Source organism: Patella vulgata, chromosome 8, assembly GCF_932274485.2.
Source record: "Patella vulgata chromosome 8, xgPatVulg1.2, whole genome shotgun sequence".
Lineage (NCBI taxonomy): Eukaryota > Metazoa > Mollusca > Gastropoda > Patellidae > Patella > Patella vulgata.
This window is the reverse complement of record NC_065886.2, coordinates 1,907,016-1,921,536: the sequence shown is the minus strand read 5'-3', so window position 1 is coordinate 1,921,536 and position 14,521 is coordinate 1,907,016. Positions and strand designations below refer to the sequence as shown.

Genomic DNA, 14,521 nt, shown 5'->3' with positions numbered 1-14,521 from the left:
AACTGTTGGTACTGTTGGTACATACAGGTACTGAAACATCAATATCACTTTGATTATTAGTATAATACTTATACTAAACCCATTGCATCCAAAATATTTAATTACAGAAACGCATTATCTGACATCAATGCAAAAGACTTATATAATAACCCTCTACCATGTTCTTGCTCTACGTCGTCCTTCCTTTACCCACCAGCTGGACATGTGGTCACTGGTGATTTGAACATAGTCCAGAATATTAAGCTACGTGAAATTGTGTCCAAAGGACCCAAATACCGGGAACCGCAACCATTTTCATGGGATCAAAATTTCAAACTTATTATGGATGCCGTAGAGGACTACGCTAGATCATGGGCCAAGAGGGAAGATGTTATCTCGGATACTCTCTCTGATTGGACTAAGTCTATCAGTCGTTTACTTAAACGAAGAATATACATGCAACGTTTGTCACGCGTAAATTTTAAACAGATTTCTTCGATTATGAACAAACTACTTAACTTTGGTTATTATAAACTTACCTGTGTGTTTGTAATGAACTCCCGTTCGATAAAATCCATTGCACAACTAATTATCACAACGATGAGAACAAGTTCTCTCTTGAAAAATTTGAAAATTTACTTGTAATTTCGACAGAGTCGATGTCAACAATGTCTTCATGACGTATTGGTCGAATCCAATATACCTGTTGCGGGGGTTGGTTAACATTGAAAGATATTTTGACAGCGCTATCATTTTGATCGTATATGTTTTTGGGCGAAGAAAAATATCAATTGAAGGCAATTACATAGGAGATTTATATGGAAACCATTGATCGCCAGTCTATCAAATTTTCTTCACAATTGCACGGATACTCGTAAAAATAAAGTCATGTATAAACTATATATATCCTATCTTCTTTATGTTATAAATAATTTAACAAGGATCATGAAGCTTACCTCCGAATTCTCTGAGTGTATTTTTAATTTTATACGCATTCTTTCGATCGAATAATAACCGCTTCAGTAACATATATAATGGTATATAATGCTACTAAGCCCGTATGACCCCGTAAGAAACGGAACATTAATTCTCGATTCGACAGTTTTGACCGAAGTGTGATAAAGCCCGTAAAACGAATGTATAGTTGTGTTTGTGCGGCATGCGTGTTCAAAAGTAAATAATCCCATCCGAGTCGCTAATCAAATAATTAGAACAAAATATTTCAAAAAGTAAAGCTATAAAATTTGCAGAGATTTTACTAGAATGTAAAAGACGGTAACTAAATACAGGAATGCGGGTAGTTATGTGTGCGGACGCTCAAACTCAATGCCAATTGTCGTAGGTATCCAGACCACTCGGACCAAAGACTACTCGGACTAAGACCAGTCGGACCAAAACAAGACCAGTCGGACCAATTAAATTATATTATAAGGCTAGACAATATGCTATTTATTTATTATTATATCACAATACAAAGAAGAAAATAATTCTTATACGGAATTCTTATATTTAGAGTTGTTTAGTTCAATTTTCTGTACGGAAAATAAATCAACGATTAGTTTTAAAATTAATTAATAATGGTGCCAAAAAAAATATCAATCTAATTTTTCTTATTTACTCTTGCAGTGAGACTCGGTATGTCCAGACTTTTGACAGTTTCTACATATACGGGTATACTGTTCTTGTCTGATAGCCTAATTTTACTTTTTCCACATTCGCGGTATCCCCAGTGGTTTCATTCCGTTCTACCCCACTAACCCCTGGGTTACTATATAGGGGGGGGGGGGGAGACACGTTTTCAAGTTATCCGCCCTTGATGCGTTAATATAAACAGCACATAATAATACGAAGACCGGACGTTTATATGCCCCTTTTTAAACGTGACTACAAGTGTGGTTCTCGATATTTTGCGATTTGGAATACAATTATCAATTTATTCAAACAACACGTTATTATTAGTTCGAGTAGTCATATTAAAACACACACAATTAGAAATTTATTCAAATAACACTTTATTATTGGTTCGAGTAGTCATATTAAAATAAACACAATTATCAATTTATAAAAATAACACTTTATTATTGGTTCGAGTAATCATATTAAAACAAACGCAATTATCAATTTATTAAAACAACACTTTATTATTGGTCCGAGTCGTCTTTCTGTTGGGTCCGAATAGTCTTTTTGTATGGTCCGAGTAGTCTATCAGTTGGTCCGACTGGTCTTGAACCGAGTGGTCTTTGGTCCGAGTGGTCATGGATTCTTGTCGTAATTGTACTTGAATTTCCTATGCTGTCACCCCTAATACGAAATGATATCTTCCGCAGAGTGACGTAACCATCTTCCATATTGGTATTTTTCTCTGGGAAAAGTTTGTGATATTTCAATTTTTCAAGAGAGAACTTGTTTTCATCGTTGTGATAATTAATTGTGCAATGGATTTTATCGAACGGGAGTTCATTACAAACACACAGGTAAGTTTATAATAACCAAAGTTAAGTAGTTTGTTCATAATCGAAGAAATCCGTTTAAAATTTACCAAGACTCAGACAGTAAGTCTATTTTCAATGATGTTAGCATTGTTGAAAATCTCAATGCCTTGCATGACAAGTATGTCATTGTTCCGGCTGACAAGGCGTCCAATAACATAGTGTTTATATGTAAACGACATTATTTTGACTGTCTGTTCAAAGAACTTAATTTCGGGAAACCAATCGACAGTGCTACATATAAACGATCTACTCTTAGTAAGGATGAAGTTATATCCAATCACAAATCTGTACTCACTTCATTTGGTACTCCGTGTGGAGATACCTATACAGATTTGCCCTTGTTATATTGGATACCTAAACTACATAAAAATCCCTACAAGCAACGTTTTATAGCGGGTTCATCCCGTTGTTCCACAAAACCACTTTCAAAAGTATTGACATCTATACTAACGGCTGTTAAAGAGGGTATTCAAAAATACTGTGACAAAATATACTCTTGTAGTGGTATAAATCAAATGTGGATGTTGAAAAATTCCAAAGAATTACTTGATGGTTTGCAATCTAGATCCCTTGCTTCAGTCTCATCTATTCAAACGTTTGACTTTTTTACTTTGTACACTAAAATTCCCCATAGTAAATTTAAAGCCCGGTTGAAAGACATTATTCACAGTGTCTTGTCGTCTAAATCAGGTACTGCTAGATATCAATATTTAGTTGTAAATTACAATTCCACATATTTCGTTAAGAATCACAGTGATTCCAAAAACAAATTCACGGCCATCAAGGTAATTCAGATGTTGGATTTTTTAATTGATAACATCTTTGTTGAATTTGGAGGGGAAATATATCAGCAAGTGGTTGGCATCCCCATGGGCACCAACTGTTCACCTTTGCTTGCTGATCTGTTTCTCTATTCGTACGAAGCCGATTACATACAGACGCTCGTAAAAACTAATAAACGATCAGTCAGACTTTTTAATTTCACTTATCGATATATCGATGACGTTTCATCACTTAATAATCCTAAATTTAGTGATTATGTAGAATTCATATATCCTGATGAGCTCGAAATTAAAAACACCACTGACAGTGACAATTACGCTTCCTACTTGGATCTGCGTCTCGATTTTGACAATTGCCATAAACGGAGTGTTAAATTGTACGATAAACGTGATGACTTTGACTTTCCAATTGTTAACTTTCCATTTATTAGTAGTAACATTCCAATATCACCAGCTTATGGAGTGTTTATGTCTCAGCTAATTCGTTACGCGAGAGCCTGTTCCTTTTATTCTGATTTTTTAAGTAGATCGAGGCATTTGTCATCTAAGCTTCAGCTACAAGGATACTTGCGCACTAAACTTATTAAAACCTTTAAAAAGTTTTATGGCCGTCATATTGATTTGATTGGTAAATATAACGTGTCTCTCTCGGCTATTATTCTAGATATATTTAATTGACACGTATACTATTACTATATCCCTGATAATGTCTACTACATTCATCGTGCATTTTGCATACCGATAGTTCATTGGCCAATCACGCTATTTTACCGACATTTCGCCTAATAGTTTGGATGCAGCTATTGCGGGTGTGGCGCCAGGCAGGGTAAGCTTACTCTTCCGGACACCTGTTACCATTGTTTGTCGTGTATTTTGTACACGAGGAGCAGTCCATTTGCTGATTACACTATTTTGCTTGAATACACTATTTTGCCTATAACGTTTTTTTAGGACTTCGAATTCTGTCTTATTGTTTGGATTGTTCGTACTTGGTTTTATTTTATTTATACTAATATTACCATCTTTTAACAACGAATTAACCCATTATTCTAATGTAATATGTTCTTTCTCTTTCAAGTTACTTTTTATCACCTTTAGATGTCCCGTGCTCGCTATATCAACATTTGATATATGACTACTGTTTTGTGTCAGGGAGCAACGTCATGTCATAAAAAAAATCTAGCATAACATGCATTGTTTGCTTCAGGGGTAACAGCATAACTACATTTATGTGTTAGCAAAATCAACTCGCTCCAACTAAGCAAACCACTCAGTTTTTTGAAATTATGTAATTATTTGACCTAAATGCCAGAATGTCGTTTCAAGTACAACAGCATTGTTTTAGCTATTGGAATCATCAAATAATTCCAGAATATTTAAAGAAACACCAGAAGTCACAGACTCGGTGGTTTAATTCTATATATTTGTGAATTCATCAAATGATAAGTGTTTGCCCTCCCATTACCCATTACCCATACGATACCCATCATCAACTGGAGTTCTTACATTTGCTCAATCAGAGTTTCATGATGAATTGCTAACATTTTTAAAAGAGACAAACTTTTATTAAAAATTGTAATTGTATATATTTATCATATATAGGGTTTTAAATATTTATGTATGTAAAGAAATTGATATATTTATTTTTAATTATATTTTCATATATGGATACATTCCTGTGCTATTGTTTTAATTTGTTTCGTTAGTCACCATCTATACTGATGTCCAAAAGAAAGTATACACACTAAAAGTAGGACTAAGTTTTGTTTAGATTAAAAACATTTGATAAAGCATTACTGAGGTTGTCTCTTGCGTCCAAACTCAACATTTGTAAGCAAAATAAAAATGTGAAACAAATTGACATTCTACCCAAATACCGTATACCAAGGAAAAACGACTTTGGTTGATGCAGCACAAAATGCACAGTGTATACTTTCTTTTGGACATTAGTATATATGTTTGGTGTCATTAAACAACATTTCTTTTCATTTTCTTACCTATATTGGTACTAGATGCACATTGACCATTTGCTGCTGAAATAAAAATAAGTAATTCTAAGCCACATGATCTGAATCTGAGTGATCCGAAACCTAAATTGATAACTAGCCCCAGTTCAGCCCGGTACGCCCAAATATGAATTAAATCGTTGAAATAACAATTACATTTCTGTGATTTTCCTTGGCCCTGAGGGGGGCATATGGTTAACGTTTGATCACATGGTATGTCATTGAGACAAGTGACGTGGTTCCGAATCCCCGTTTGTTTGTAGCCATTTAGTAGCACCTAGTATTAATTCGGTGTCTATGTACCCGGCGACTGCAAGTACGCAACTGATCGTCAACTGGCAGCAGCTAGTTGGTGGCTCAATACAACGCACGTGCATCAACATCGATGAAGCAGAACATAAGCGCTTCAGTGGGGCATGGGCTTTTTTTTTTCAAAACCACGGTGACTAAGTGCGTAAGACGCTGGCTCTCGATTCCGGTGTTGGCCGGGAAAGCTCATCGTGGTTTCCCCTTGTCGGTAGTACAGTTAGGAGGACCTGACATGGACAGCTGTATAGTCGACCGGGACGTCCCCGCCCCTTGACAGTTTGAATATGATGTAAGAGTAGGCCGTAACACAGCTGTCCGCCAAAATGTCCATCATATCACAATGTATGGCGTATGCCCTTCTTCACGTATGCCCGTATTCATTAACCCAGTCGGAGTAGGACATAAAACCCCATCTCATATCATTAGTAGCAAGCGTGCATGTACCCCGGGCTTTTAAAAGATGTTAAATTATAAACTTACCTAAGGTATAAGACATAATTTCTATTGTCATTATTATCCAAATAACATCCATGGTGAGTGGAAATGTTTATGTATAATTTAATGTTGACAACGTACAAGTATATATACCTAGGTATATAAGATATAACTATTCAGTTCACATGATTGCATTTGAATACAATACAAAGATATCCCTGTTGAACGATTAATGTATTCTTATATGCGTATACCTGTATGTTGTATTAATATTAGGTGTGTTATATATCGTGTTAATAGTGGGTAATATACGTCTCCAGACAAGGAAGTGCATATAACTGGTGTAACAATATAGAGAAAGATACTTGTACAGTTGGGTCAAAGCTAATTATTTTATCTTTACAACGTGACTTATAACAACCGCTCTATTCTGTACTAAATATGGCCTACAACTGATGATATCATATTTCTTAGTATTGAGGCGTCTTCTTTTACTGTAAGACTTGGTTCAGTCAGTGACGGAATTGTTCAGTAATCCAAATATGAAAAATATGCTGATGGTTTTGCTCAGAAGGAAGGTGAAGCAGTATGTAGACAATTAGGATATCCCCGAGCTACATTTCCTTATAGCACACTGTATTGCGTATGTCCGTCTTCATTAGCCCAGTTCGGAGCAGAACAGCACAGGAAAGGGTTTTAAATGCTAAATGTCAACTGTATTCAATCTAATTTGTCTTAATAATTGGTGAATGACGTTTCATTTACAATATTGGGTGACTTTTCAAGTAATATATCTGCCAAACGTATATTATATTATACGACATAAATATAGTTATTATGAAAGGCTAAATTTACAAATAGGTTGACTGTATTCAACCTTCTTGTCTTAATCGCTTCTACTTTAGTATACAAATGAATATGGTATATGAATACAACCCCTTGTATATTGTTACACCAGTTATATACTTCCTTGTTTGTAGACGTATATTGCCTACTATTAACACAATATACAGGTATGCCATACTAGTTTATGTACCTGATATTATACAGGTAGATGTACTTGATCATCTTTAAACTATACCTAATAAATTCCACTGACTTATTTTATACATCATGGCTGTGTTTTGGATAATAATGATAATAGAAATTATGTTATATACACTAGGTAAGTTTATACTAATTTATATACAGACTATTAGTATACATGTATATAGGTATATATATTTGTACGTTAGCAACTTTTTGGGGTCATGATGATTAAGTGGGTAAGACGCTGGCTCGCTAGCCTAGAGTTCGGGTGTTCGATCCCTGCATTGGCCGAGGAAGTTCATTCAGATTTTCCGGCGTGATTCCCCTTTGTCAGTGATGCAGGACGGAGGGCCTGACAAGGATAGCTGTCTAGTCGTTCGGATGGGACGAAAAACACATTGGCGTACACGTAAAAGATCCCTTGGCAGCTGGAATTCGATATAAGAGTAGGCCGTAGCAAAATTTCCTTTCATAGCACACTGTATGGCGTATGCCCGTCTTCATTAGCCTGTTTAGGGACAGAACAGTAGGACGCTAAACCCCATTTCATTTCATTTCATTTGTCCTCATCATAAATAATTGAAAAAAAAATATCGAAATATACCATGAAGCAATATTTGGTTAGTATGATTTATAATATAGAACACTCAGTTTTAGGGAATGATAATTCGATTCGTTTTGGCATTTCTTCATTAAAAACTCTGCTACAAATATAAAGGGCCAAGGAACAACATCCCAGAACCTTTATTGATATTTATTGAGGTGCCGGATCATTCAGATTCAGATCATGAACATTTAGTTATGTAGACTTAGAATGACTTATTTTTATTTCAGCGGCAAATGGTCAATGTGCATCTAGTACCAATATAGGTAAGATCACCAGTTGGTGACGGGTATAGTATGGGTAAGATCACCAGTTGATGATGGGTAACGTATAGGTAAGATCACCAGTTGGTGACGGATATAGTATGGGTAAGATCACCAGTTGATGATGGGTAACGTATGGGTAAGGTCTCCAGTTGGTGACGGGTATCGTATGGGTAAGGTTGGCGCTGGTGGGGGGGGGGGCGGAATAAAGGGGAGGGTATGCGTTACGTTTCTTAAACACTTTGTAACACTTATCATTTGATGGATTCACATAGGCTTCTGTGGTCATTAAATAAATACAAATAAAAAAAAACAATTCTGTTATACTTCAGAGCCAGTCACTTTTGGTGTTCTGTAGTCCTATACCTCTGAAATTCGGATTAAGATGTGGGTAATGCTAACTGCTGTATCCTCGTCTTCCTCGGCAATACTGTAGTCTTATTCCGATCAGCTTGTGGTGTCATTCAAGCACACGTTGCCTACATAGAAAACAAACAAGACATAACACAAGCAACATAAACAAGAATTGTAGAATGAACTGACATAATTTCCAGCCTTATCCTGTTTAATAATGTGACTGTGTAGTTTGCTTGGTTGGTAGGAGTTGCGAATACAGAAATTTAGTTCTGCTGAAAACACCTCATCAGAATAATAATTAAGGATATATTCTTGTAATAAATCAAAACAATTCAAACTAACCATATGGTCAACTCATTTTAAAAAGATGATGTGGCAGAGTACAGTGTTCTACCGATTTAATCACACCTTTTATTTATGACCGCTGGCAACGGTCTTGGGATCTTGCAGGCACAAATAAATCACATTAAGCCTCTCTTAGCCAAGCTCCTATAGAACCAACAGGACAGATGAAGTTGTTTTGTGTCGCATTCGCATTGGTCATTCGTTTTTAACTCATATTTTCATCTTAAATCGAGAGTCTCAACCAAAAGGTGTTCTCTGTCATGTTCCTTTGACATATTTTGATTGAGTGCAATCATCTCAAGTCCATGAGATCAAAATATTACCGTTGCCAGTCAGTACGTCAGTTATTTTCCCAACCGGAGATATATAGCAAAGTTCTAACATTTTTAAAAGTTTCAAATTTTTATTCAAAATTTTATTTGTATATAGTCATATATTATATTATATTTTATAAATATGTAAAGATTTTGATATATTTGGTTTTAATTATACTTTCTGTGATATTTGATTTTATTTAAATATATGAATACAAGTCTGTGATAATGTTGTCATCACCATATAGCCCGGTTGGAGCTGACGTGCCATAAAACTCCATTTCATTTAATTTCTACCGATGGGGGGGGGGGGGAGGCGTAGGGTCCGTCAGTGAGTGACGTGTTTTCGATCCCCCGCGTGTACATGACAACGAGTAGGGTCGCAAGTCCAACCCTCGTGGGTTTTCTCCGTCCAGCCCCCCCCCTCTGCTACCCCTACGCGCAAGCCGATCGTTATAATTAAATTGAACCATGTGTTAGTCACGAACTGACCCATTTTGTTTCGAATGGACGTTACCCCCCGCCCCCTCCCCCATCCTTTCTCCCCCCCCCCCCCCGAATCTCTCTCCAGTTATATTATAACAATAATCAAATTGCTATTGATGTTTCAGTACCTGTATGTACCAACAGTACTGACAGTTATACACAGATGAATATACCTGTTAATGGTGGTATGGGTGATGGTTGTCAGTGTGACGTCACGTTGGTTGAAACACCCACATCTGGTATTAACAGTGTTACTGTATCCAATGTAGAGGATGTAAAAGAATGTGGATATAAAGTGGTTAATTATAACACACTTAATAATGATAGCTGGACTTGTTCTAATAGTGAGATATTCCTCTATCCACTGAGTTTAAATAAATCCTTCCAGTTAACATTTACCAGAGATTCAACACCAGAACCTACTTCTACTGGATTCTGTTTACATATAACCACGACAATCATCAACATTGATACAAGTAAGTTGGTTATAAGTAAAATATATCCACTTATATAAGACGTTGGCTCGCTAAGATGGAAGTCCCGTGTTCATCGGAAGTACCCGGCGTGCTTTCCCATTGCCAGTGGTATAGGACGAAGAAATGTGTACATTGGCGTTCACGTAAACGAAGAGCTGGGATTCGATATAAGGGTAGACTATAATTCCGCTGTCCGTATTTGTTTTCCCGGTCGGTGCAGCAAAGTAGGAGGTTAAACTCCATTTCATTTCATTTCTAACAGGTGGACTTTGTTGTTTCTTTGAAACCGTATCACAGCGCTCTAGATAGTTGCTTGGGGGTAGAATAATGAATACTGGATATATTATATTGTCTATGTGCACTAACATACATATACGGAAAATCCAAATTCGATGGTGTGCTTGTTCGGGACTAACATGGTTCAATTTCATTTCAATAATTCGCTTGCGCGTAGGGGTCTTTAGCAGTGGGAGGACCTGGAAAAACCCACGAGGTTGGACACGTACAACCGGGGAATCCAAACCACGCCAGTTGACTCAATGGCAGACCTTATGGCACAATGCGCACGCGGTAACCATTCGCCCTCCCCACCCTGTCTATATCTGGATGTTGGTATTCCCTTGGAACCGTATCACAGTGCTTGGGGCAAGAGCCTTATAATTAAGATATTTGTTCCCGGGGATTTTATTGCCGTTTGAACATACTGGGTAAATTATATTGTGAGGAGATGCACAGTGTATATTGGATCATTTACTACATCGTTAGTAATAACACAGGACAAACGCATTTAAGATACAAATATTAATTTTAGTGTACAGATGACGGAATACAACAACAAATGAAGAAATTAGGGACTATGAATTAAGAATTAAGGAGTAAGAACACTCAATACAACGTTGTTTGATCTTCCCTACAATAAATGGGACGTGTAATCGAGCTTGTGTCAAATTTATGCAATATGGTATACTATACTATCTGTTTCTGTCCTAGATGCCAGTTTCACGATCATCTGCTGGCGTAGCGATACTACTACATCAGCTACAATCAGCACGGCATCAACCCCACAAATGACAATAGAACAAACAAGACCACCACCAACAACCAATTTTAAAATAACCTCAAGAAAAAGTACGACATCTGTTAGTAAGGTAGCTCCTGACGGGGGGTCCACGGACAGAACACCGGTGAGTGGCATGACATCTATATATAGGTCAACGGAACAAGCAAGTACACCAAATAACGGTTTATCTGCAGGTAAAAATGTTATTATTATGTTAAAGATGCATTATTTTTTGATTATTTAATACTTGCTGGGATGCTCGAGAAACATTAAAACGGGGACGATTACGCTTATTTGCGTATATCTCTCTGTTAGAAAACCTGTGTTTTTGAAACGATTTCAAATGACAGAATGTATGTTCGAAGCCTGTATGTGTATATATCTATTATGAATAACACATTTATATATTGTATTCAACCGCTCGATTGCTAATAATTATATATTTTAATTCCTAATAACTAGGCAAATCTCTTTTCATAATCAACGAATTGGGCCGACTTGCGAAATAATCTTCTCTTACATCAGCCATTGTTTGTCTAGTTACAGGTATAGCTGTTGGAGTATCATTTGGTTTTCTTGTCTTAATCATCATCATTGTCATACTTATATGGTAAGTAATCATCATCATTGTTACACTTATATGGTAAGTAATCATCATCATTGTTATATGATGACTAGTAGTTGTCTAAACACATGTATTTAATTGTAAGTAGAACTTCTGGTATAGTCTTATATGGTGAGTAATTATGCATAGTTATTACTTCTTGTATAAATAGAGAATCTCCTACCAGTCTTTTTTGATATCAAAAAATATCAACACAAGTTGATAAAGTAACAAAAAACGAGGCTCGTGAGTATTACTTTTCTAAGCACATGTGTTTAACGTCCGATTGTTCTACTGCGACTGGGCTTATTACTTCTAGTATAGTCTTATGGTAAGCATTACCTCTGTAGAAACATGTATCTATTTGTGATATAGCCTTACACTACATTCTTTTAATTATTTCAGTATAATACGAAGAAAGGATAAGTTACTTGATGAATACGTATCTAGATCTGACGTCAATCACCCTAATAACATGTATGACGTCATGACACCAAGAGAAGATAATCACCACTATGAAATGTCACCTGCGCGAGATTCTAACGCAACGACTGACGATGTTCAGTCTACATATGACGTCATGGTGAATAGATCGCCCAAGAACAATTATCAAACATTGGCGCAACCTGTAAATAACGGTGTATACGTCAATCAGTGACTTTATTTGACAATTATAAATGTTAATCAAATAATTACGATTTAAGTTTGAACAGGTTTAATGGCTCTGTTATGTTCGGTCGGTTGTCAACACGGTTTCGCACCATGGACAATAACGCTGCCGATAATCCTGTTCTAATCTTTTTACGGTATGATTTCCCCTTATCAGCAGTGCAGGACAGCTGTCTTGTCGTTCCGAAAGGACGAAATCCAAGTTCTCATGTATATATTAGCCTGCGCGTAAAAGATTAATTGGCAGTTGGAATTCGATATAAGAGTAGAACGTAGCATCACAGTCCGAGCAAAATTTCCATCATAGCACATTGTATGGCGCATGCCTGTCTTATTAGCCCAGAGCAGTAGGACGTTAAACCCTATTTCATTTCAATTATTTGTTCTAATCTTGTCGGTTTGGACACAGGTGGGTTAAACACTATCCTCATGTTTAACGTTAAAAAGAAGTTTCATCAGTGGATTGTATTAGTTGATTGTTTTACTAAAATGTTCACCTGTCACATCGCAAGGGGCCGCTTTGAATTAAGTCACTATATTCGATCATTGGGCCCGAATCAACCCACCATCTCTTCCCTCGAAGCTGATTCCTGGCGCAAGGTTTCTTATTTGTCCTGTGCTTATGGTATATTGTCTACCGATTAACGAATGAAGTGTCCCTGTGGCCCGGGGGTCAGTTGCTAGTTGAGCCAGAATATGGGGCACTTCCCGCCTTTAAAAGGCAGAACCTGGCATAAATTTCCCAGAATATCATTCAGATCATAATTTGGATTGATCCAACAGTTGGCCACAACTTGGTGTGGGGAGCAGTTATTATTTTTATTTCATTAAGATCTACCACAAACGTTACGACTTTAAATTGTTTAATCTAACGGTGTAATATGATTTATTGGACGTGATATAAACATAACATTTAAACCATGTAAATTGTTTAATCTGACTAAAAACATAACATTTAAATCATCTAATTTGTTTAATCTCACTATTGTATTTCTTGTATTGAATTACTGAATGTAAGATAAATATAGAAAATAAACAATGTTTTTACTAATGTGACAACGACTATCGGTATTCCTTAAACACAACGTGAAGTCAGTATTGAAGTAAAAATATCCGTTTTATTTTCTCTCCTATTGGCGGCGAAAACATTTTTTAAAAGCCACTGAGTCAACATACTCCTCGCAAACACTGTTGGACTGTCTGATGATTCATGTCCCAAATTATGACTGGCTAACAGGCGGGTTAACAACCAATCTATTTCAACGTAAATTTAAAACAAACAATCGCGATTAATAGGAGCTAAACATATGTAAAATGTTATGACAATCGCGGCTACATTACGTCACAACCCTGGAAATATGAGCCATTATCCAGAGAATAGCAAACTATTGCAGAAAAACTCATTCTGTGATAAAGTACCCAGTTTGGTAATCGCCATATGCAGAATGAATCGTGTTATCATCTGTTGAACCACTCTGCAATATTTACACCATCTTTTAATACATTTTATCACTGTCCGAAGTTTTAGAGCAGAACTCCGATCAAAGAGATGAATTGTCGTGTTACTTATTACCTTTATCATTCAGATAAATATTCTATGGCTGAATTGGTAATCAACATTTGATCATATCTAGGTCATTCGCTCCATTATCCGATCTTTTATAATGCTCTCATGTTTGAAGGGGGGGCGTGGATGGCCAAATGGTTAGCGCGTGCGCGCTGTATAACAAGGCCTGTGATTGAGTCAACTGGCGTGGTTTCGATTCCACGGTTGTACGTGACAATGAGTAGGATCGCCTGTCCAACGGTTCCCCCCACTGCTAAAGAACCCTACGCGCAAGCGAATTATTGAAATAAAACTAAACCATGTGTTAGTCCCGAAATGAAATGGTTTGTGTCGAGTGGACGTTAAACATCATTTCTCTCTCCTATTCCGCGTCCAGGCTTACATCTGGCGACGGTGTATTTACAGTCTCCTCAGGGGGATTGGGATACGTCATATCGTAGTCTTTATAGCCCGCGGATGCGGCTCCCACACACACACTTACGTTCTTTTCTCTTTTTTAACTGGACTTCTACGTCCACGTCCCAGTCTTCAACCGAGGATTCCTCTGGATCCAGGACAGGTACTGCATTAACTCTCTCGGGGTCCATATTTTCTGTCTGCGCCGTTCCCTCCCATTAAATAAGGGCAGTTCCTCTAAAATAATTACAGAATTCCCCATGCCTAACCGGGTCTAAATGATTCAGAAGAATTTTCATGCATCTCCTGTATATCAAACATACCGAAAAACTGAGAGAATGTTTACCG

General features: G+C 36.8%; 1 protein-coding gene across 2 annotated transcripts; it reads left to right on the top strand.

The window, feature by feature from the left end:
- Positions 1-6,300: 6,300 nt before the first annotated feature.
- Positions 6,301-13,187, top strand: LOC126830407 (uncharacterized). 2 transcript variants are annotated; one of them, XM_050560800.2, is made up of 6 exons: positions 6,301-7,168; positions 7,867-7,902; positions 9,527-9,877; positions 10,868-11,131; positions 11,484-11,547; positions 11,947-13,187. In XM_050560800.2, exons 1-6 carry the CDS (start codon positions 7,117-7,119, stop codon positions 12,197-12,199), a joined length of 1,020 nt encoding a protein of 339 aa, XP_050416757.2. In that variant the 5' UTR covers positions 6,301-7,116; the 3' UTR covers positions 12,200-13,187. The 2 variants fall into 2 exon arrangements, with proteins under 2 accessions (XP_050416757.2, XP_050416755.2); XM_050560798.2 differs by having other exon boundaries at positions 11,478-11,547.
- Positions 13,188-14,521: the final 1,334 nt, after the last annotated feature.

Coding starts and splice junctions, on each gene's coding strand:
- LOC126830407 (XM_050560798.2), top strand. CDS start 7,117: ATGGCTGTGTTTTGGATAATAATGATAATAGAAATTATGTTATATACA. Junction 7,903..9,526: donor TGCATCTAGTACCAATATAG/GTAAGATCACCA, acceptor TTGATGTTTCAG/TACCTGTATGTACCAACAGT. Junction 11,548..11,946: donor ATCATTGTCATACTTATATG/GTAAGTAATCAT, acceptor TAATTATTTCAG/TATAATACGAAGAAAGGATA.